The following is a 24,913-nucleotide window of genomic DNA, read 5'->3' as shown; positions in this document are numbered from 1 at the left end:
CGGACGATGTGTTTAAATAAGGAAATGTATTTAAAGTTGCAGGGACAGTGGGTTAACAAAACAATTTTTTTTTACCTCTGTGCTAAAAATATTTGGAGCATGAGATTCAGTCGAAAACTATCAGTATTTACATCTGTTCTGGACTAACAAAGCTTTCCGGATTCACAAAATCCCTTCCTCTTTAATATTACGCCACAACTATTTCCCGAAGACACTTATTTTAGAAAGCAGAAATCCTGACTCAAAATAGACGACAATGCTCTCGAAACTTTTGTTCCATGATTTCCCAATTCACAGAAAAGCCGAGGTCTGCTCATTGGAATGCTTTAAGTGAGAGAGAAGAATTTGGGCAAGCGACTGACCATCTGGCTATCGCATTATTATCACACTGATGTTATGGAAAATTGGAGGCATAAAGGATGGAAGATAGGCTACAACTGAACTAACTTTTTTATGACTGGCACCTTTCTTTTGCTTCAAACAAATGAACATCATTTGATCTGCTTTGGGGTTTTATGCATTTGCACCTTAAAAAAAAACGGTTGATTTACAACTTCCCTTTGATGCAGCTTCCTGTCTTATTGACCCAAAAAAGTACACAAGCAACAAACCAGTTATATCTTCTTTTTATGATATTACGAACAACCAAAAATACAAAGACAGCTAAGAGCCATTAAATATATGATAATCATGAGGTCACATGGGTAGAGATTGACAGCCAGCTGTTTGTAACATTAAATTATACAGTTAGTCTTGGTTCTTAGATAACAACCAAATACAGTCAAACCTTGATTATCTGGATTTCTTGATTATCCGGACTAGCTTTTCTGGTCCCCTTTTTCATGAATATTAATTAGTCACATTTATTATCCATAGGAAAGCTATCATATGCCGAACTGAGTTATAAAATTCCAGTCAGAACTGGATTTGTTTCGCATCAAAAGACAATTTTGGGCAAGGTTATTGTTATTGCCCGAGTGATCTTAAATGCACCTAACATGCACAGTAGTAAATTGTAGTCAGAAATGGCTTGTGATTGTGGTTCATTCTTGCATGATTCTCAATTAAATGTTATGGTTTACAAATGTATTCAGTGTTGACTCATTAATATTCATCTTTTCAATTATCCGGACTCTCGATTATCCGGACTGTTCGGGCCAGTCCCCAGTGGTCTGGATAATCGAGGTTCGACTGTACAAGTAATAATCATGAAAGACTGAAACAAAATGAAAATTGGGACGAATCTCCAAAATATGAAATAACCTGGACATGGTGTAACAAAAAACACCAAAATATGTAAACAAGAAATAAATAACACATCTGTTGTTAAAATTAACGTTAATTTGCTTCTATTAATCATTAGAGGCTAGAATCGGTAGTTCATGATTCTACAAACTCCATTTTACCTCTGAAAATATTGTAAAGCAAATTACAGTGTTACAGAAAAATTTGGAAAAAGACAAAAAAAGAAACTTGCATCATCCAGCATCAAACAAGTTCTCAAAATTTTCCTTCAGCCACGTGCTTTGACTTGCTTCACTTTGAATGGATTTCTTTTCTTCATTTCCTTCTTGTGTTCTCTCTCCTGAAACAAACCAGAAAAGGAAATGTTCACTCAATGTTATCAAATAAGCCTTAAGTCATCCCTTGGGTAGACTACTTTTCATGTCACACAAGTTCCATGTAAACCAACCTCCAGCCTCCGCTGCCTGTCTGGGTCATCTTCTTGCATGATTCGTTCTTTCTCAGCTCTTACTTTGTCTTCGCGACGTTGTTGTGCAGCCTTTAATTGTGAACGAAAAATACGGTTAACCTTGAAACTACTCAATGATCAAACTTTTAGTCGTGACAGAGCAATCTTTTCATAAAAAGGCCACTACTGCCACAACTAAACCCACTTTTTTGTTGATCCCAAGATTTCTTATCTCTCTTGTTTGCTTGTTATCACATGAAAGTAAATCAAAAGAACAATCCCACAGAGGTTGAAGTACATTTCAATTGAGCGTCGCAAGATCAAACCAATGTGATGAAAATGGCCGATTATAAGAAAAATATTGCTAACAGCCAATGAGAGCTCGACTTTGAATCACGCCAACTGCCAGAAACACAGGAAAAGAAGAGTGAACAACTCACAAAAGGTATTAGTTCTGCATATGTGGCCAGGGAGGTTACCAAGGCACTTGCTCTTATCAGTCAGTAGTACTTATCTCAACTATTATCAGTTTGTTACATCATGTGGCAGCACTTCTTCTCAACTCAGACATAGGAAGGAAAGTATTCTTCCCAAAGATATTTTGGGTACAGTGGACAAACTAGAATATGTGCATGCAACCAAAGGTGGCCCATTCGGCACTGAAGAGAAGCGTTCAAAATCGGATTATTTCCAACATTACCATTAATTTTCACTCACTTCTTGCCTTTGAGCATGAGACTGTTTCAGTAGACTTTCCTCGAGTTCTCGTCGATTTTTGTCAGCCTTAGCTTTGGCCTGAAGCAAACAAAACACAGTTGGTTACAAGGGTCAGTAATAGAAAACGTAACAGAGTGTGGTAACAGGTGACAAACTGCTACCCCACCAGCCCATCCATAGTCAAGGATATTGAGGAAAATCATATGAAAAAAAACTTAAAAGATCTCAACACTCAAGAAAACAAGCTAGAAGCAAGCAGGAGAAAGCGAACACATTTGACATAACATTACAGAAATGAGATAAAGCTTAACAAACCTCCTTTCCGAGTTTAAACCGTCTAACCCTGTCAATACAGTGAAGAACAAGTTTCATCATTGGTTCTAGTTTGACCATATCAGATGACTTGGTACTGCTCCCTTTGGAAGGCACTGAAAATATATCACAAACAGCACTCAGTTACAAGAAAACAGAGTCCAAAAAGCTGACATCATAATTACTAAGGATGGCCAAAAAGACTGAGACCACAAAAGTCTGAGCTATTGACCACTTTCATAGATGGCTGCCGGATTGATATTCTTTTGTTTAAATTTAAATTAGCCCTTCTGGCCTCATTCTCCAGTTCAAAATTCAAAAGAATGCATTATCTCAAGCAAGGCTAGTGAAGCTAATTTGAATTTAAACAAAAGAATATCAATCCGGCAGCCATTCATGAAAGTAGCGTATGTATATGTCATTTACAAAATGTCATTGTCAGCAAACTCGTTGGAGTTGTCACCAAACTAATCAGACTAGTCAGTGAACTCTTCCAACTTGCCAGAGAACTCACTTCAGTTGCTGGCACTCTCAACTAAAAAATATGGCAAGTTCATCTTCGTTGTCAGCAAAGTCAACCAAGTTGTCGACAAACTCAGCTAATATATGATACATGATCCTCACAGTAGATAGCGCTATTTAAGCAATAGCGAAAATCAGACCTGAAAAAAATCAGGCCTGTACGGGACTCAAACCACTGACCTCTGTGATACTAGTGCAGTGCTCTACCAATTGAGCTAACAAGCCAACTGGGAGCAGGCCGTTAAGTTGATTCGTAATAAACCCGTGAAAGTGATAAATGAGATACAGTGAAATATATGAAGTTCATATATTTTGTACTGCGGTATTAGATACATATGATACACAATCCTCGCAGTAGATAGCGCTATTTAAGCAATAGCGAAAATCAGACCTGAAAAATATCAGGCCTGTACGGGACTCGAACCACTGACCTCTGCGATACTAGTGCAGCGCTCTACCAATTGAGCTAACAAGCCAACTGGGAGCAGGCCGTTAAGTTGATTCGTAATAAACCCGTGAAAGTGATAAATGAGATACAATGAAATATATGAAGTTGATATATTTTGTACTGCGGTATTAGATACATATGATACGTACAGGCCTGATTTTTTTCAGGTCTGATTTTCGCTATTGCTTAAATAGCGCTATCTACTGCGAGGATCGTGTATCATATGTATCTAATACCGCAGTACAAAATATATGAACTTCATATATTTCATTGTATCTCAAACTCAGCTAAGTTGTCTGTGAACTCAATGGAGTTGTTTCACACCTGTCTTCACTACAGAAATTTGAGTTTTCAAGTAGCAAGACAGAAATCAATCTCACCTTTGAAATTAAAAAGCAGGACTTTCTTAGGTTTAACAGCTTTTCCACTGGCTGCCTGGTCACTAAAATGATATAAAATATTATAAAAAAATTTACAGAGAGAACTAAATCTGAGAAAACTGCTCTAAAAATATTAAATTTGTCTTTCATTAAAAAATGATAACTATAAAATAATGATAACACAGTTGACATACTCATCATCAGGCTGCTTGGGACCCACATATTGATCAGAAAATATCAGTGAGTCAAGCATTTCTTCACCACTGGAAATAGCTCTTGTGATCTATGACAAGAAACATCAAAAATATTTTAAAGAAAAATGAGTCTACATTTCTCAGGAGTATGAGACAAATGCAAGGCAGAATGTGAGTCCCCATCGGGAATCACACCTAAAAACTTTAAATTCTGCTGTCTAATCCTGGACTTCTGAGTTAAAGGGAATTTAGCAGTGAGATAGGTTGTATACTAAATTCACATATGGCATGCATGCTGCCTACATATTGCTAAGATATGCTGAGCTTTATCCATTGTTTAAAAGAGCTGGATGCAGGACTCTTGGCAAAGACTTTAGGCTACTACCTCTGCCTCATGTAAAAGAAACATCTCAAAATTATAGCAATCCCATATTTTAAGCTTGAGTGAAAAAAAAAGTTATACTTAATTTTTTTGTCATACCTGTGATGATAAAATGGCACTGGCTGCTTCAGCTGACTCAGTTAACACAACAAATGAGCCAGGTAAATCATATTTAGGTCCAGCACGTTTATCAGGACAGAAGAAGGTCTACATAAAGAAGGCAGTGTTACCAAATATATCACCAGACACTTGTTATGACCACAAATTTATCATAGCAAGTGAATCATGCCATTTTTTTTTCTTACCAAATCTTGGAGCTCCTTTTGCATTTTAGCAGCAGTCTTCTTTGGTAGGACAGCAAGAACAAAGTTGTCCATTTCTTCATCTGTCATATGCACTGTAACTGTCTAAACAAAACACAAAGAACAAATTGAGGACTTGAGCTTTTTGCTGTCAAAAACATTTAGAAAATGAGCAACACAGATTATAGTGAAAACAAACAAATGAAACGTAACAAGACAAGCTAAAAAGTTACCACAGTATCTCTGGCTGGTTTGACTAGATATGACATCACACTGACAAGGTCATGACGCTTCTGTAACTGAAATAGAAAGATAAAGACCAGTGAGTAACTGTGCCATGGTACATACCTCTTCAGATAACCTTTTTAAATTCAATGTTACGAGCTGCATCTGATTTGATCAACTTGGAAAAAAATGTGGCGACTAAATTTGCCCTGAAATCACCATTTTGCAAACTATGTTTAGTGGTCATTTAGCATGTTGTGAAATTTTTCTAACTCAGCATTTATGTTCCAAATTTGCCAGTTTTTTTTATTCCAGCCACAAAATTAAATTGCCACAACCATTTCAATATTTAAAGTCACAAAATGATGACAATGTAAAATTATGTCATTGAAGCAATGGCAAAGTTACTGGGCTAGGTTTCTGCTTTACCTTAATTTCAACCAGTAATCCATCACAGCCTACTCTCCCTGTACACCATAATGTGTACAGGCTCTCACTCTCCTTCACCAATATACCTTGTTGAGGTTCCTCACTGGAACCATCATCCCCTGGTAATCACAAATAAAACAATATTCAAATCAAAGAAACCATACAAAGCAATAATGTTAATAAAAAAAAAATTATAATAATTCACAGATGATATGAACATTATCCCTTTACCCCCTAAGAGTGATTGGTATCTTATTTCTCCTTATGGGATGATCTCTGAATCAAGAATTACTGTCATTAGAACAAAGGAAATGATCATCCATAACAACTCTTGATTGTTAAACAAATTCTCCTTATCAGCACCTTAGGAAAGGTATAAAGAACAGAATATGCATACTGATGTTAGGCTGTAAAGGGTTTACAATTCCGTGTCACTGAAGGTCTTTTCATCAGTAGATCACAGAAATCGGTAAAACTGTGCTCAGAACATCAATGAGCCACTTTGTTGTTATTACCGCATTTTGACATCATCTGTGGTCTAGTACTGAACAAACACACAGTGATATAGAATCTATTTGTTTAACTTACCCACTACACTGAAATTACTCTCCAAAAGTTCTTTGTTAGATTTTAACCTAGGAATTGAATTTAAGGAAAACAATCTCATGATGCAAGTTGAATGGGGAACTATACATGAAACATGAAACAAACACTTAACCCTTTAATTCTCAAGATCTGCTCATTAATTCTCCCCTCTTGCTGCTCAACATTTCCTTCTAAATTAGTTACCGTTTGATCAAGATCTAAACTTCTACCTGCGGAGTTTGAATATTCTCATCACCAATTTGCTGGATCATATAGGGATATTGTAGTGAGAAATGATTAATTCTGGGTCTACATCAATTTTGAGCACAGAAAAAAAAAATAATCAGATTTTGTTTTTGTTCTGAGCTGTTCAGTCATTTCATAAACACACCAACACATTACCATGCAGTTGCTAGCCTCGAGTTTTTACTGCGTCCAGCAAAGAAATTAAGTGCATACGCTGCAAGCCCAGCCAAGGTTAGAATTTCAGCATAAAATCCCTCCCAGTTTGCTCTTAAATGAACAGGAATCTGAAATGGAAACATTAATGTAAAAAAGTAAATGTCTTTGCAAGAGACAGATAAACACATTTGAAATTATCTTACATATAAGAACAGGAATCTACAATAGAAACCTCAATGTCAGAAAGGTAAATGTCTTTGCAAGAGACAGATAAACATGCTTGATTATCTCGTATGACACATACCTTCTTTATCTTTAAATCAGGTTGAGGACCTGATTTTCCTTTTGGTATTTTTTCTTTATTATATCCCTGGATAGGGAAAAGAAAAGTACATTATCAGTAACCTTGTCTGTATGATGGCAATTCAAACAATCAGCTTACACTTTATCCCTAAGCATGAGTGACCAAGACAGAATCTATCCTAACAACACCAATACTATATCAACTAGATACGTAACAAAGAAAGAAAAATTATATCTATTAAGGGATTAGTTGATCCAATAACATACATTCTGTAGTACTATCTATCTATCTATCTATCTATCTATCTCAGGAGTGAAAGAGTCAATAGAAAGCAAAACAATAGTTAACAAGTATCTAAACAATCAAGGCCCAAAAAATAAATTTAAATAAAGACATGTTTTCATTACCTCAAATTCTTCTTCATCAGTAAAGTGATCAAATTCTTCCTGTTCCTCCTCTGGCTGAAAAAGATAAAAAATTTATTCATTACTAATATGAAATTGCAAACCCAAGCACGGTAAATATTTGTTTATTCAAATTCAAGTAAATAAATAATATTCTTTACAAACAACTATAAATAAAAAAAGTTTACTTAATGAAACTCTTTTGAACTCTATCAAAATTCTCAAACTGAAAGAATTGTTCACATGTGAAAATTAATGATAATTAATTTTCCGGTTAGCTCAATGGATAGCTTAATTTCCCTTAGCTTAATAGCTTAATTTTAGCTTAATTTCCCGGTTAGCTCAATGGATAGAGTGCTGGACTGTTGTGCGGGAGGTCGAGGGTTCAAGCCCCGGCTGGACCAACTCTCAGGGTCTTAAAATAATTGAGAAGAATTTGCTTCCTTTCTATAACATCAAGAAATGGTTAGATAATCTAGTCTTCTCGGATAGGAATGAATAAATGGAGGTCCCGTCTCCTGCAGGGTTAGGGGTAGGAGACGTTAATTTCCCACACACGAGATTACTGTGTGATGGATGTCCTCCCCTGGGGTGGGATGGGTGGGAGGGTGGACTAGCACAACTGGTTCCTATGTTCCTTTCTAGTCCTTCCTCACTGCAAATAATGCTGTGAAAATGGACTAAACTAAAATTAAATTAGAACATAACCAAAGTAAAGTTTGAGCTCAATTCAGTGTCCATCATTTGCCCATGGATTTATGCTGCTGATGTTCGCAAATGCAAAGACTAGTTTCTGCATGCTTGTTTTTTCTGGTCACATAAGATCTCGGTGTTAATAAAAGGGAAGTCTTTGGCTACAATGTATCAATGTTATGTTGTAAAACAAATGGTCAACACCACAACATACACCACTCAGTCATGGATGCACTTGGGAAGTTTGCTAAGTACTCAAGGAGCTAAAGTCACTCTCAGCTGTCGCCTTGTGTGACTCTTATGCTCACTTTTTTAGCTTAGCAACCTCCCTCCAATAATGTGTGCTGTGGTCTTAACCAGTTGTTAACCATAGTAATGTCAACACTAAAACCTTGTAATGGGAGGAAACTATCGAGATGTGATCATGTCTCAATGTTTCAGCTGTTTACCTCTTCAACATTTGCCTCTGACTCATCTGTTTCCTCTGTAACATCAGCTAAGTAGATTGCAACAAAAATAGCGAGATTTGTTAAGTTAAAGTATTCTTTATTTTACTTAACATTCCCATATTTTCTTTGTTCACTGTATTATGCACCGTGCCAAGGCAGGTTCTTGTCTTGATCACGTGAAAATTTATCTGGCAAAGAATTTATCGTGGTTGTTAAATGGAGATGACATAAAAGTTTGAAGTAGTCCTATAATAAAGAGAAACATGAAAAGACGAGGGCCAAAATTTCATTTCAATGTTGGAGAAAGATATAGCGTGACATACACACGTGCTAGCCAGTGTTCCAAAAAACCAAAGTGGTTGGTGATTGTCCTTAAAGTGAAAACTATAGACTTTAAATCTGGTTAAATCGAAAGTATGTTATTACCTGAAAAAAAAATCATTTATCCACATCACCCTATCCAGGAATTAAAAAATGTTACATAATACGTTTTAAAATTCTTCAAACCTTCTTCTTCATCTTCATCTTCATCTTGATCGCCTGTTCCATGCACCTCTGTTTCTTCTTCATCTTCTTCGTCCCCTTCCGTTTCAAATTCAGCAAAATCGTTACTATTGTCATCTGGTTCGTCAGTAGCAGTGATATACGTCAGAAATCCAACAAGCAACAAGAAAATCATGATCAATAAAGGCCTGAAAGGCTTGAAGTACGAACGGACAGACGCCATTTTGTTACTAAATTAGAAGAGATTCCCAGAGTTCCATTCATGCGATTGAACAAAGCCTGCAATAGTTTCTGGGTAGCAGGGGCCATATTGATTCGTGCAGTTATCGAATGAAATTTAATAATTCTTCAACGGAAGAGTAAAAATGGGAAGCGAAGTCAAGATGGAGACTGATATGGATAAAACAGGCAGCAAGGCAGCGTCGCGAGAAGAGAGAGAAAACACGGAAAAAGACCGTGACAAAGACAGAGACAGACATCGGCATAAAGATAGAAACCGCGACAAGGAATCAGACAGAGAACATAAAAGAGAAAAGGACAAGCATCGTGATAGAGACAAACGTGATAAGGACAGAGACCGGAAGAGAGACAAAGACAGGGACAGAAAACATCGGAAAAGATCAAGGTACACTAAGGAAAGTCACTAGTGGTGTGTAAAGCCATGTTGCATGCAGAACTGGAGGCTGAAAGCCCGGATGCGATGCAATTTTGTTTTGAGATAAAATAACTCGATATTTCAGCAACAGTTTTGCATGTTACACAGTTTGGGGTCCAAGACTCATGCACATCAGGGTTAACCCTAGGAGCTCTTGAGAGTGACTAACATGTAATTTCTCCTTGTAATATCACACCCCAAATCACGCATAAATGCTGTGAGAATAAAGGTAATGGTTGCCAATTAAAGAAGCTCCTGATTGTTAAATTCTCCTTGTCAGCACCCTAGGGAATGTGTAGAGAACAGTATGGAGAATATGTATACTGATGGTAGGGTGTAAAAGGTTAAATTGGGGGGGTATGGGGTATTAATTGTGGTCACAGAGTACTGCTTGTCCAATTGGACAAGGTAACAATTGTTGCAACTCAGGGATATTAACCGTCAATTGGTACAAAATATCCATATGCCGTACAAAGCTCATTTGGTCAATATTTAGTTCTTATTAAATGAGCGGGAGGTCTGTATGGGAAAATCTTGACCAAGGTCGTCAGTACAGACCAAATGCAGTGAGGTCTGTACCAGCGACCGAGGTCAAAATTCTCCCATACAGACCAACCTAGCTTGGTTAATAAGATGTTTATTATATGGCTGTGTCTTATATACCAATTTTTTATATTCTTTGTACCTTTTTTTTCCAGACCGGTCAAGATGCCGGTCTAGATGGGAAAATCTAGACTGCTTTCAATATTGATTTCAGCCAATCAAATTTGTGAATTCAGTACTTCCGGGTCCTTGTGAGACACAGCCATATAATAATTTGCCATATCAGAGGCTATAGATATTTTTAGCAGGCTGAAGATATTTGCATCACCTATAGACCTCAGTACTTTTTTGTTCCAGATCAAGGTCGCCTCAAAGATCCAAAGATGGCAAGAAGTCAAAGTAAGTTCTGTTTATAAAGGAAAGTTTCAGAACATTTTTTACCTATTGTCAAACCACTGGTCAAGTGAGTTAATGAAATGTTTACTGTACTATTTATCAGACCAGATGACAACAAAAATGGTGTAGAAGAACAAGAGGATGAGCAAATGAAACCAAAAGTTGAGGTGATTAGTCTGCTTGTTATCAAGTTCAAAAATTTTAGTTTGGTTTTATTAACTGATTTGATTATGGGATTTGGTCATGTGATTTGGTGACTGTAGAGAGTTTCTGAAGCTGAAGTTTGCAGCATTAGCCCTTTATCCTTTGCTCTAACCAAGGACTAAAGCTCCAAATGTCAGAAACACGGAAACTCTTTATGTTGACCAATGCTTACATTATTATGCATTATGGCAGAAAATAGTGTAAGGTACAGAGGACCCATTGTTTGGAATTTAATCCCTAAAGCCATCAAGTTTGCTTCCTCCCATCAAATTTTTAAACAAAAACTTAGACAGGCCTTGAAGATAATAGACCAAATTCAATTTGAGAAAAGAGGCCTGTATGGTAACACCAAAACAATCAGATTTCTTATACTTTTAGTTTTTATTTTTAGAAATTTCATCAATTAGATTTAAGGTTTTTTTATTTAAGATTGTGCATAAATATGGATTTTGATCGAGTTACTGGCAGGTCCACACCAGCCTTTAGGTTGCCGCAAAGCAACCTGCCTTATCAAAAAGTATATGTATGTATGTATGTATGTATGTAACTCAATTGATAAAACCAACTTATCTTGTTATTTTCTGCTATGACTCTTTCTGCTTATAAACTGGTTGAACCAGGTAATGTCATGAAAAAAATGGCTAGCAAGTACAGCTGTAGAAAGGAAGAAAGAAGAAAGAGGCATTCATATGAGAAAATTTTTTTTGACAGAGTTACAGTTGATTTAGAGAACAATTGGCTCCCGGTCACAGAGTGCAAACCTCTCTGCCTCATTGCCTTGAAATTAATATTTCCCCAGTTTGCTTTCCTACTCATTTAATAAGTTCATGATATGAAATGGTATCCAAAAAAAAAAAAAAAAACAGCTAACACTATATACATAATATTCTTATAGATAAACACTTCATGTAGCATATTTGGAGCGGTTTAGAATATTATGTACTGAACATTGTACAGTGGAACCTCGATTTAATGAAGTGCCAAGGGACTGGGAAAATTGGTTCATATCAAGGGTTCACCATGTCGAGGTTCTGTGGTTTACATTTTCCTGTAACTTGAGCCAGACTGAAATTGAAGTATTGTTCATTATACCGAGGACTTCATTATATAGAGAGGTTCATTATATAGAGAGGTTCATTAAATCAAGGTTCCACTGTAGTTGTTGATTGGTGTGTTATGGTGATATGTTTGATTACCTTGTATAACATAATTGTTTTATTCTTTTACTAGCCATTATCTCTGGAGGAAATGATTGCAAGAAGAGAGGCTGAGAAAAAGGCACAAGAAAAGGTCTGCACAGCACAGGGACCACACAGCTAATTGTTTGGGGTTCCTGTGGACTTCCACTGCTAGAAAATTTTGTTCTAATTCTTTTTTCAGGTTTATGTGTTGTTTCATTAACATGTCTGAAGCTTTTAACCTGCTGTTTTATCACAGCCAACATTTTTGACCAAAGAACAAAGAGCCATGGAGGCATTGAAAAGAAGACAACAGCAAGTGGAAGAGCAGCGGAAAAAGACTGAGGTATTAAAGAAAGAAATTTATTCTACAGATCTGCGTTGAGAGAGGAAGAAAAGAACCTCATTTTGTACATGTGTTAACACTTTTGAGCAGACAGTCATTGCCAATAATTATTCTGGATGTTAATATAATGCTTTATCCTATAGGGGGAGCGGCAAATGAGGGAGAAGTTTTTGAGAGAGGCACAGTATTCTAGAGGTTTGTCAACTTGTTTGTCTGCCTCATCTCATCATTAATAGAGTTTCCACGCTGAAGATTCCTGAAAATTTTTTTATTTTTGACCAGAGGATGAAGTGGAAAGAGAAAGAAGAGAAAGGAGGGAAAGAAGAGAAAAGAACTTGACTGAAGAGGAGGTAAGAACTGTGTTTGTTAAAAGAATGATTTCATGATTGGTTTTTAAATTTTAATATAGTGTTTAGTACCATGCCTCAGTTAGTCACTAAGAGCTACAATACAGAGCATAGAATTTGTCATACTTTGATTTTAGGTGATGTATCCAATTAGTTAAACTTCTAGTTATTTGGCATTGATTTTTTATGACATTTTTTGGCTGCCTTGTGTAGGCTGAGAGTGAGAAAGCAAAGGCACGAAAGGTATGATACAGACATATGCAGTAAAATGTAGTAGGAGTCAACCTTTGCTGTACAGATCCACTGTACAGATCCACTGTACAGATCCACTGTACAGATCTGCTGTACAGATCCACTGTACAGATCCACTATTCAGATCCATTGTACAGATCGACTATACAGTTTCACTATACAGATCCACTCTACAGATCCACTCTACAGATCCACTCTACAGATCCACTCTACAGATCCATTGTACGGATCCAATATTTAGATCCACTGTACAGATCCACTGTACATATTCACTGTTCTGATCCACTGTACATGGTTTATGATCTTCTTATGAATTCTTCTAATTTGACACCACCGAACTATTAGACTCATAAAAGCCAGGCCTTTAAATTTTATGTGGTCCATGGAACAGATTTTTTTCAGACTATTAGGATTTGAATGTTGATCTTAAGTGGCTGTAACCCCAAAAAATTTTTTTGGCCAAATTAAATCTCTCTATTGGTGTGAGCAAAATGCCGCAAAAATTGTGTTTGGTTAAAACCGTGATTTTTTATGATTTTCCAAAGTCGAGTTTAGTTTTTGAACGACCAGGTGAGCCAGAGACTGGGGCCAGTGACGTCATTCCAGGCCATCGGCAGTGGGGCTCTGATCCAATCTCAGTCAATATTATAGGTTCCCAACGAGATGAAACCTTCGTTAAAGCCTGATCTGGTAAATTTTTCTCACCTTTCTCTTACTTCGCTCACTTTTAGCTGATTTTGTTTCCTCCGACATTCCACGCGTGATCAGTCGGAAAGACGCAAATTCCAACGCCATCTTTTTGCAACCTTCGTTGCATAGTCTTGCTAGTCAGAGCAGAAAACATGACTGAATAATCTCCTTCTCGGAAGTGGTTGGAACACATGGCCGAGTATTTTGTGGGCTTCCAATGTGCATGCTTCAATTGCACAAAGTCAACCCACTTCTTCCTTCTCTTTTTTTCTCTGGGTCATCTGCCCCATAAAAAGGTATCGGATGAAGTGCTATTCTTTTTTCTTTGTTGGGAGTGTTACTACACTTGAAAACAATGCACTTATCAGGCATATCCGTCACGATACTTCATCCAGTTCTTGAAGCAAACTCATTGGAAAGCCTGGAATGACATCACAAACTGTGCTTGACCCAGACCCATCTTGATAATTCAGTGTCTAGGTCGTGTTTTGAAAAAATGTGATTTTCCACGACTTTGAAAATTCATAAAAAATCGGGATTTAACTAAATGCAAAAATTTTTGCAGCATTTTGCTCAGTGCAATAGAGAGATTTAATATGGTCAAAAAATTTTTTGGGGGTTATAGGCACTAAGGTTTCACATGAGTTGTGCAAGGCAGCATTGTAGCTTTCAAACCAATCATAAATTTGTCCATCAGCAGCAATCACTAGCACACTTATCAGAAGTTGACTTTCCATGCAGAGATTGACTGCTCATTTTACACTTTTCCACAGGAAAAAGACCAGGAGAAAGAAATTCAAGCAATCAAGGTAATCCTGTATTTGTTGATGGATGAGAAAAACTGTCACAAGTTGTAGTACTCAGTGACGTAAAGGTAACTTTGTTCATTGTGATTAGCTGTCAGTAGTATTTGATTAAAATTTTAGCAACGATACCTTGGGGGAGTGAAAAAGAGGAAGAAGATACGTCGTCTTGCAGACAGAAAGTTTGTGTTTGAATGGGACACGGGAGAAGATACTGCAGTGGATTATAACCCAATGTAAGTATCCTCACTAATAAAGCGCATAAACTAATTGATCCATGCAAAACAAAAACTAATGCCTTGCAAGTAATGAACTCATTTCAATAACTGTTTTTCTTTCATAGCTACACTGATAGACATCAAATTCAACTTTTTGGAAGAGGACACATTGGTGGAATTGACATAAAGGTAACACACATCCTGCAAAAGATATTTAGATCATAGTGCACAGAGCTCAAACTTGGCCAACAGCTGTCTTTTTTCATAAACCAGACATATTCTCACCATATTTTTCCTCTCTACACATTTGATTTCAGAATAATTGTGTAACAACATCAAGTTAATAATTTAGGGTAGTACAGACTTTCATGGGGATGTTTTTAAAAGGATCATTGTACAAAAAAAAACTTTGAACTCTTTAACCCCTAAGAGTGTGTGGTTTCTATTTGTCCCTACAGTATCACCTTTTAATCAGTCTTTAATCAAATGTAAAGCTCACAAGAATAAAGAAAGTGATCACCACTTTAAAAGAAGCTCCTGATAATCAAACAAATCCTTCTTGTCAAATCCTTCCTTCTTGAATATGATTGCTAATGTTAGTGTGGAAAGTGTGGAGAATATGATTGCTAATGTTAGTGTGGAAAGTGCTACAAGTGAATTACAAGCATGGGTATGGGTTATAAACCGTTATTGAAATAGAGGATATTACATGGCCGCACAGGGATACGAATTTTATCTTGTTGTGCTGTAAGTATCTCTGATGAGTGAGTAAAGCAAACCACTGAGAGATACTTGCAGGACTTGAAGATAACATTGGTATCCCCAAGTGGCTACGTAATGTTCTGTTTATTTTATAGATACTGATGAAATTTCCACATAAAACACAACTTTTTTGAAGAACAGGCCACGCACCTGAGCCATAAGCTCTTGTAACTGGCTAATCATGTTAATAACCATGGCGACACCAATATCCTCTTAGGTGAAAGATAAAAATAGTATTATCACTGTGCACGATGAAGATATGATTTTTTAGTGAAAGTAAAAATCCTGGTATTTCATCAGTATCTCTATGATAAACTTAAATACTGCAATTTAAGATTATTTCATAGCTAATATGTACATGATTCCAAAACACAGTGGCAGAAGAAAGAAACGGGGAAGTTTTACCAGGAAATGTTGGAGAAAAGACGAACTCAGGAGGAGAAAAACCAAGAAGCGTAAGTAACAAAACAAACTATTCCATGCATTGTCCTTTTTGTGTTTTGTGTATTTGGATACTGCTTCTCTCTCCCAACACTGCCATTAGCTTTAACACACTTTGAGTTGATTTTTCCAGGTAACTTTTGTACTAACACTCAAAATTAGCTGACTGGTCTTTTTTTTTTTCCAAACAGAGTAACATTCCTCGGATATTTTAAATGTTCATGGCGGTGTTAATTTTTGTCAGGTTGTTAGGTCTACATAGCTCTTCTCATCAGCCAGTAGTTTGTGGAGATTTTTTTTAAAAAAACATTAAGAACAAATCCAATGAAATCACATTAATCAGCTTGTCATGTTGATTGTTCAGGCTCCTCTTTCTCTCTTCTCTGCCGCACGTGCATTAGTGATGTACTTCTCTGCCGCACGTGCATTAGTGATGTACTTCTCTGCCGCACGTGCATTAGTGATGTACTTCTCTGCCGCACGTGCATTAGTGATGTACTTCTCTGCCGCACGTGCATTAGTGATGTACTTCTCTGCCGCACGTGCATTAGTGATGTACTTCTCTGCCGCACGTGCATTAGTGATGTACTTCTCTGCCGCACGTGCATTAGTGATGTACTTCTCTGCCGCACGTGCATTAGTGATGTACTTCTCTGCTGCACATGCATTAGTGATGTACTTTGATTTTCGATTTCAGGTCACGAATTAAGAAGCAGCGTGATCTGGAAAAACAGCGTGCTTACGATGATCGTCACTGGAGCAAAAAGTCATTGGAGGAGATGGGTGAAAGAGATTGGAGAATTTTGCGGGAGGACTTCACAATTTCAACAAAAGGTAGGACACTTTTATCTCTGTTTGTTTTGACTGAAGCTTGATAACAGAACTGAACCACTAGGCCCTCCTCATGTTTTCCAGGTTAGACAACAGAAATCCTACTAATAATAAGTGATATGTTTCATTTTGTTTTTTATGTATCAGGTGGTAAGATACCTCATCCACTCAGATCATGGACGGAAAGCTCTCTTCCTAAAGACATTTTGGATATAGTGGACAAACTGGGATACGAGGTAACCACAGGCAGCCCAATCTGATGTGCACGTTGTGAGAAGTATATTCAGGTTTCAATAATGTTGGTGATTACTGTTCTTCTTAGATCTTGTTGTTTTTTCCTAAAAAAAAAATGGTTAAAAACCAGTAAATGTTAGTTATGTAAAGTTATGTTGTTTCTTTCAAGGAACCAACACCAATCCAGCGACAAGCCATTCCTATTGGTCTTCAGAACAGAGATATTATAGGAGTGGCAGAGACAGGTCTGGTCATCGCAAAATCATAGAATTTCAGTTTGTATCTATCTTGGATTGAGGTATTATGTTTCTGTAACAAAATGTGATTTTTTCCTGCATGCAAAATGTTGGATCAAAAGAAATAAGCTTACAATTCTAAACGTGGTGTAATCTCTCACTTGACTGTGTGTTTGTTTGTTCGGTTATCATATCCAAAGGTAGTGGAAAAACAGCAGCCTTTTTAATTCCATTGTTGGTTTGGATCATGGGTCTGCCCAAGATTGAAAGAGACATCGACGCAGACAAAGGACCTTACGCTTTGATCATGGCTCCAACCAGGGAATTAGCGCAACAGGTAAACAAACAGCAAATTATCAAAAACACGAACGGTAAGAGGTCAAAAGAACTGAAATTCAGCTTTAATGCAGTTTTGAACAACTGCCGACGCATTATATTCGTTTAACGCAGGCCAGCAGGTCGAGAATTTCGATCACTCGTATACAGGCTAACTTGTACGCATTACAATTCCCGACTTCTTGTACCGTAACCATTAGCGGGGAAAGATGACACAAAGATAAAAAGCGCTTCTCCCTGATGCCTACCGACACCTTTGCTTTGGAATTCGTCGTAGCATCTTCGGGAATCCGTCGGCGGTAATGTTCGGAAATTATTGGGTTGCATTCGTTATCGGAATCACCTTTCCTTGAGGAAAAGTTATAAGATGAAGTTTTATACTTCTTTAGATTTTGATTATCGGGATCACATTTCCTTGAGGAAAAGTTATAAGATGAAGTTTTATACTTCTTTAGATTTTGATTTTAATTTTATTGCGTGTTTTCTTTCAGATTGAAGATGATGCAGCAAAGTTTGGACGTCCACTTGGTGTTCGAACAGTTTCTGTGATTGGTGGGGTAAGAAAGCTATCATCAAACTAGACGTAGTCATTACAATTGCCTGTTTTACTCAACTGGTTATCAACTTGACTCGAGGTTAATAAAAGTACAGTAGAACCCCGTTAATACGACCACTAACGGGCCAAAATAAAGTGGTCGTATTAACGGGGTGGTCGTATTACCGGGGTAGGGTCATATTTCATAGCTAGCGTGTTGATGATGACGTGTATTTCAAGCGTATAAAAGTTTCACCTTCAAACAAGTGTTCTCAAGCATTTACATTGCATTCAAAAACTAAAATATAATTTAATTGAAACAGAACTATCTTGACAAAAGCTACTAAAACCAAACAAACGGAAACGAACTGCCGCACGTACTGTATTTACAAAACTAAGATGACGTGCACGGAGCGGAGCTTCAGTTTCATTTATAAAGATGGTTTTTGGAAAAAAAATGTAACTCTTGACTGGCTTGTCCCTCGCTCAAGCCCGTCACTTTGCTTTGTTTTTAATTATTGTAGAACAATATGACATGTAACAGACATTTACTCACGATTTATTTTTTATTGCCACTTATCGGTATCTGTATTGGTGGTCGTATTAACGAGGTTGAAAACAAAGAAATTTGCACGTTGGGAATTAAAGAGTGGTCGTTGGCCGCATTAACGGGATGTTTTTATAAGAAAATGTATGGAAATTTTGCCGGGCCAAAAAATAGTGGTCGTAATAACAAGGTGGTCGTATTAACGGGGTGGTCGTAAGGCGGGGTTCCACTGTAGATACCAAGGCATGAAAACTCCTACCTCCCCCAGCCTCTTGGTCCGCTGAAGGGAAAACGCTCTTGCCGTTGGGTTTTTTTATTATTATTATTTAATTTCCTATCGTGGTTTACCTATCTTGATCAGCTTCTAGTTCATTATCACTTGTCCTCCGACCCAGTGCAACAGTTTCTTAAGAAACGAGTTACTCTCTTAAGGTGTCTTCTATCATGACATGCTAAAAGTGTCCATTGACTTGCTATTTAGTCGTCAAAGTTCTCTAGATTATATTCAGTGCTCTCCGTTTTCCGTCTCAGTTGTCACGTGAAGATCAAGGATTCCAGTTGCGACTTGGATGCGAGGTAATCTTCAACTTATTTCAGAGTAATAAGCTGAGAAACCAATCTTTTAACATTAACTTAGCACTTATTGATGTGATCACAGCGTGACAACTAAATCAGCAAAAGTTATTACAAACCGCCTCCCGGTTAGCTCAATTGGTAGAGCGCCGGACTGTTGTGCGAGAGGTCGTGAGTTCAAATCCGGCCGGACCAACACTCAGGGTCTTTAATCAACTGAGAAGAAAGTGCTGCCTTTGTAATAATATCTGCAAATGGTTAGACTTTCTAGTCTTCTCGGATAGGGACGATAAATGGAGGTCCCGTCTCCTGCAGGGTTGGGGTAGGAGACGTTAATTTCCCACACACGAGATTACTGTGTGATGGATGTCCTCCCTGGGGTGGGATGGGTGGGTAAAAAAAGGGGTTAGGTGTCAATTGGAACGAAAGTTCTGTTCCTTTCTCCTGCCATTCCTGTGGCGAATCAATTAAACTTAAAATTAAACTTAAACAAACCAGTCTAGATAAATTGTTGTGAGACAGAATGACTTATGGGTTACAACTTATCTTTTTCTTCTTCTTGTGACTCTTCTTTTATTTTTCATATTTTTATTTTTTCAGATTGTTATTGCCACTCCCGGCCGTTTGATCGATGTTCTTGGTAAATGTTTTCTTGCAGTTTCCCTTTGATTTTATGTTTTTGTCTCGTTCTAACAGGTTACCAGCTAACCCGATTGTTTCTTCCTTCGACAGAAAATCGTTACCTGGTACTCAGCCGCTGTTCATACATCGTTCTTGATGAGGTTTGTGTCGAGATATTATTCTCCATATTGTTCATACTGTTGGTGATCATTTCCTTCATTCTCCTGACCCTGATGTGTAATTCAGAGATTAAAGTGTAAGGAGAGATTAGATGCTGGTCACTCATGGGTCACAGAGTTAACAACAAAGAGAGATTATCATGTTTCTGAAGTGTACACAAAAGTTGTACCGGGAATTCGTAGCATTGATTAACTGCTGTTCTAACCAGGGAATGGAAGGAACAAAGCCGATGATTAGAGCTGTAGGAAATCACAAGTTAAATTTATTAAACAAAATGTTAACGACCTAAAATTTGATCGTTTTGTTTGAATTTCTTGATTGAGCCCGAGTAAAACTTAACTTCATCTGTATGATTACAGGCAGATCGTATGATCGACATGGGTTTTGAGCCAGAGGTTCAGAAAATCTTGGAACACTTACCAGTGAGCAACGTCAAACCTGATACTGAAGACGCTGAGGATCCAGAGAAGCTATTGTCCTACATGGGAAAGGATCGCTTTAGACAGGTTGCTGCCTACATCAGATATTTTCGTGAAAATATCAACGGATTGTACTAACGTAAAATAATTTCCTGGAATGACAATTTAAAATCAAGAATAATTTTCCCGTGAAGGTGGTCATCCTAATAGAAATGTACTATATGAATGAGACAATATCTCGACTTTTAACGTGATCAATGTGTTTTACTTCAGTGTTTGCTTGCATCGCTGTCAGTATTGATTTGGTCGTAATTGTTGTTGTTGTTGTTGGTTGTGTCAGACGGTAATGTTTACAGCAACAATGCCTCCTCAAGTGGAACGAATGGCGAGGAACTATCTTCGGTAAGTGACTCAATTCATCCACACTTAATAGAGCTGGTTCCGTCACATTTCAGACGGGTCTGTGAGCTATCGAACGGTGGAATGACTTTTTCTGAAGGAATTTGGACGGATCCGTCTAATTACAAACGGCTCTGTCCGATTTCTAACACTTACGTCCGATTTCGGACATTTCAGACGTTTCCGTTTGATTTCGTTTGCTTGGGTATGAACGCTTCCGACAGGTCAGTCTGATCGTGGACTTTTCCTTCCGATTACAACGGTTAACAGTGACTCCATTACTGAGAAGAATGTTTCCTTTTCAGACGGCCTGCTGTGGTTTACATAGGCTCTATAGGTAACTATCATTTCATTGTTGGTTAGTCTTTTGAACACTTTTTCTTTCCTTTTCGTTTTTTATCCAAACTTGTGAGACTGAGTACCGCGGGAACGTTTTCTTCAATTTATTGTACCGTTCCACGCATTTTCTGTGTCAATTCTTCGCAGGAAAACCAGTCGAGAGAGTAGAGCAGAAGGTTTACCTGCTTAAAGAAGCTCAAAAACGGTTTGTCAGCAAGATTTTATATAATATTTGTAGTTCGCTTAAGATTTTTCTGGCGTCCTTCATGAATCAGTGGTTAAAGATATTTACTGATCAAGCTAATTATTCAATTGCTATCTGAGTATTTCTGCATCTTAGTTTTAAGTAATTGCAAGGTTTGGTACCGAGAAGTAAGTGTAGTGGAGCTCGTGTGCCATATATTTCATCTGCAACCTTCATTGCTGGAGTGACTTTTTTTTTTAATTTTTTTTATTACAGTTTCTCCAAATCTAAATTACTAAATAAATAATTAATAATAAATAAATAAAAACTAATAATAATAATAATAATAATAATAATAATAATGATGATGATGATGATGGAAAGGCAGCATCCAAAAGCGTTCTAGACACCATACGAGGGATGCTCCCCCGTAAGCTAACAAAATATATTTATAATATTAAGAAACAATTATCAGAGTATAAGATTTGATATAAAAATATTAGATTGATTTAAATCTGAAATACTAAGTATTACCAAAAACTGAAGTAACTTTATGTTTAAGGCTAGAAATACGGACAGAATACTTTATATTATTAGGAAGACTATTCCATTTATTAATAATACGGATAAAGAAGTTATATTTAAAAATATTTGTTCTATAAACATGCTGACCAGGTCAAGAGAATCATTCTTCCTTAAATTATAATCCACACTACGATCTTTACGGAACAACAACTTATCAGAAATATCCATATCATAATGCCCATTCATTAAATTAAATAAAAAAACAACATCCCTGTTGTATCTTCCATGAAATAAACTTTGTAATTTTAATTTCTTTAATCTAATATCATAATCCTCATCAGATTTAAGAATAAACTTAGTTGCCCCTCTATATTGCCTCTATTTTATTAATATTACGTTGTGTTACTGTGGTTATCAAGTTGAAAGTGAATAAAAATGTCAACAACATTTGTTAAATAAGTGATCTTTGATAAAAGGAATGTAAGAAATAAGGGGACCATTAGAAACGTTCAGTGTATGATGCTGTGATTGAGCAAATTTTTGTATGATTTGTTTTCTAGAGAATAATTTTTCATGATTTTCATTTTTAAACAGGAGGAAGCTGTTAGAGATTTTGAACGGTGGTATCGATCCTCCCATAATGATTTTTGTGAACCAAAAGAAGGTATCATTTTCTCTACTCATTACTGCACACGATTCCAGATTACTATTTTATTTCCTGTCTAATTGCAAGTTATAACTTCATGCTTTACATCAGTAAGTTTGCAAACATGCTGAAGTCTTGGTATACTGCAAACGCAAACATATTATTAAATTAAACATATTAAATTAATTAATTATTAATTAATAAATTAATTAATTAATTAATTAATTAATTATTAAATTAAACATATTATTAAATATTATTAAGTTTGCAAACATGCTGAAGTCTTAGTATACTGCAAACGCAAACATATTATTAAATTAAGTTTCCACCCCCATGTTTTGTCATGATGTTACACCGATAAGTTTACGTTAAATGTTTAAAAAGAATTGTGGTCCATGGTTATTAATTCCTATTTCTTATTCCAGGGAGCAGATGTGCTGGCAAAGTCTTTGGAGAAAATGGGCGTAAGTCCATCTTAGTTATTATCTCATTGGTTACCAGTGGATGTTTGTTAATTTGTTTATCTCTTTCTCTGATGGATTCTTTGCATGATTGTTTTTCTTTGTTTGTTGTTTTGTTTGTTTCCTTTTTGTTTATTGGATCGTTAGTCGGTTTGTTAGTTTGTATTTCTGTTTGTTTGTATATTTCTGACCTGGCTTATTCTTTACAGTTCCGTGCCACAACTCTTCATGGTGGGCGAAACCAGGAACAGAGGCAAGTCCATTCCATTCCCCTGATAAACATTTTAATTTTTTAATTCCGCGACTCATTTCTTCCAGAACCAGTTGTAAAAACGTGTTTTTTACATCAGGCAGTATTTCAATCCGAGTGTCTTTTTAGTTGCTCTTTTAAATATTCTCTTTGCGTGCATATAAATAGTCAAAAGGTACTTGCTGTTGGTCAGTGGTTGGAGTTCGTTGTATACACCAGCACAAAAGGCCCCTTTGCAAAAGATTTTCGGGAATCATGATATTTGATTTCTTTTCAGAGAGTTTGCTTTGTCGAGTCTCAAATCTGGTGCGAAAGACATTCTTGTCGCCACTGATGTAGCAGGGCGTGGTATTGATATCAAGTACGTGTTCACCATGTTATCATTATCAGCCTCTCTTTGTTTTATCATTTACCTTATTGTTCTACAGTCTCAACCGTAATTTTTTTGTGTGTCTAGGGATGTCTCGCTTGTTCTTAACTACGATATGGCCAAGTCAATAGAAGGTTGGTGACTATCTTAATAAATAACGACACCGGTCCCCAAACATTCTTCTTTGCCGTGAATTATATTTGCGCTTATGTTTTAGAATTATCTCTGAAGTTTTTTTTTTTCTGTAACGATGTTTGATTTAAAAGAACTCGATTTTCATTGCTGAATGAGCGCATTTTTCGTTCCACATAGTCACATGTCCTTTTTCCTGTTTTATGCTAATGTAATGGGGAAAAAAACGGAGCAATTTTCTGCAAGTAGTCATGAAGTTGCTTAATTTGTTCCAGGCTACACTCATCGTATTGGTAGAACTGGTCGCGCTGGAAAGACTGGTATCTCCGTCACGTTTCTGACCCAGGAAGACTCGGCCGTGTTTTATGACCTTAAGCAGACTCTGTTGGCCAGTCCGGTAAGTAAATTCCCAACTAGCAGCTAGAAAAGGCTGCGATTGGGAAAGGAATAAGGGACACCGATTGGAAAATTCTCAGATTCAATTTTCCAATGCTGATTTGAAATAGGAAAACCCATTTCATTAAAGGAGGGGTAAGGTTACGCATCAGACTGTCAAAACGTGGTCACTACTACATTTTCATTCGTAGTTTTTACAGGCAAAGATAGACGTAGTTTTCGGAACATCATACTTCTCAACCCAGGGATACTTCACCTTACAGCATTGACAGACTACCACTGTTTTGTTTCTTTCCACATCCCTCTTCTCCTGTCAATTCTCTCTTGATATCAGTTCTGTCCCAATTTTTGTTTCACTGACTACGCTTTTATCTTTTTTTTTTTTTTCTTAGGTAAGTAATTGTCCACCAGAGCTTGAGAAACATCCCGAGGCTCAGCACAAACCCGGCACAGTACTGACAAAGAAAAGGAAGGAGGAGACAATCTTTGTTTAAAAACTAAAAGTGTTCCCAGTCATCGAAGAATGTTCAAATCGCAGTATATATCAGAAAACGTTTAACACTTCGAAATCGTTCTAGGATTGTAATGCAGACGGAAAAATTAAAAGTCGTCAAATTCTTCTTAATTACAACTGTGATGTCGTATCAATGGACAATTTTGTTGTTCTTAAAAAGCTAAGATCTGATTGATGGATGATGCACACTTGGGAAGCTTTCTTAGCGCTTAGAAGGCTGGAGTGGCGCTTGTTTGTGCGTGAAGTTTTACGATTTTTTTTCTTCAAGTTTTTGCGTGCATCACATCATGGTATATGCAACTTGGTGCGAATCCATCACAATTCTAGTTCTAGCATTACATGTCGAAGTGGGGAAGGGAGGGGTGGGTGGAACGAGTGTCATCGCTGGTGTCTTTTATGCTCGTG

General features: G+C 36.9%; 2 protein-coding genes across 2 annotated transcripts; one reads left to right on the top strand and one right to left on the bottom strand.

Annotated features, from left to right (window-relative positions):
* Positions 1-610: 610 nt before the first annotated feature.
* Positions 611-9,196, bottom strand: LOC111327420 (PAT complex subunit CCDC47). The gene is made up of 16 exons (XM_022931597.2): positions 8,949-9,196; positions 8,442-8,488; positions 7,303-7,356; positions 6,896-6,961; positions 6,592-6,719; positions 6,193-6,239; positions 5,605-5,723; positions 5,184-5,249; positions 4,954-5,055; positions 4,748-4,855; positions 4,267-4,355; positions 4,073-4,134; positions 2,726-2,838; positions 2,411-2,488; positions 1,694-1,783; positions 611-1,585 (listed from the first exon to the last, which is right to left on the bottom strand). The coding sequence occupies exons 1-16, from the start codon at positions 9,166-9,168 to the stop codon at positions 1,514-1,516; spliced, it is 1,461 nt and encodes a 486-aa protein (XP_022787332.1). The 5' UTR covers positions 9,169-9,196; the 3' UTR covers positions 611-1,513.
* A 34-nt stretch (positions 9,197-9,230) lies between these two features.
* Positions 9,231-24,619, top strand: LOC111327417 (putative ATP-dependent RNA helicase DDX23). The gene is made up of 31 exons (XM_022931594.2): positions 9,231-9,570; positions 10,501-10,542; positions 10,643-10,706; positions 11,974-12,033; positions 12,181-12,267; positions 12,411-12,462; positions 12,550-12,617; positions 12,828-12,857; positions 14,330-14,365; positions 14,483-14,595; positions 14,703-14,766; positions 15,715-15,794; positions 16,478-16,614; positions 16,759-16,847; positions 17,015-17,090; positions 17,282-17,418; positions 17,909-17,974; positions 19,031-19,075; positions 19,673-19,712; positions 19,805-19,854; positions 20,233-20,379; positions 20,633-20,694; positions 20,997-21,028; positions 21,178-21,235; positions 22,334-22,403; positions 22,811-22,849; positions 23,056-23,099; positions 23,374-23,457; positions 23,554-23,600; positions 23,874-23,995; positions 24,387-24,619. Exons 1-31 carry the CDS (start codon positions 9,311-9,313, stop codon positions 24,486-24,488), a joined length of 2,403 nt encoding a protein of 800 aa, XP_022787329.2. The 5' UTR covers positions 9,231-9,310; the 3' UTR covers positions 24,489-24,619.
* The last annotated feature ends 294 nt before the right edge of the window (positions 24,620-24,913 follow it).

Source organism: Stylophora pistillata, chromosome 12, assembly GCF_964205215.1.
Source record: "Stylophora pistillata chromosome 12, jaStyPist1.2, whole genome shotgun sequence".
NCBI classification, from domain to species: Eukaryota; Metazoa; Cnidaria; class Anthozoa; order Scleractinia; family Pocilloporidae; genus Stylophora; species Stylophora pistillata.
This window is presented reverse-complemented; position numbering and strand designations above follow the sequence as displayed.

Bases quoted from the DNA above. Each gene is read 5' to 3' on its own strand.
- LOC111327420 (XM_022931597.2), bottom strand. From the start codon at position 9,168: ATGGCGTCTGTCCGTTCGTACTTCAAGCCTTTCAGGCCTTTATTGATC. The intron at 4,135-4,266 runs GTATGTCAACTG...ATATCATTTTAG, and splicing joins CCCAAGCAGCCTGATGATGA to TGACCAGGCAGCCAGTGGAA. The intron at 2,839-4,072 runs GTGAGATTGATT...ATATATTTTCAG, and splicing joins CCTGCTTTTTAATTTCAAAG to TGCCTTCCAAAGGGAGCAGT.
- LOC111327417 (XM_022931594.2), top strand. From the start codon at position 9,311: ATGGGAAGCGAAGTCAAGATGGAGACTGATATGGATAAAACAGGCAGC. The intron at 12,463-12,549 runs GTTTGTCAACTT...ATTTTTGACCAG, and splicing joins AGAGGCACAGTATTCTAGAG to AGGATGAAGTGGAAAGAGAA. The intron at 22,850-23,055 runs GTAAGTCCATCT...TATTCTTTACAG, and splicing joins AGTCTTTGGAGAAAATGGGC to TTCCGTGCCACAACTCTTCA.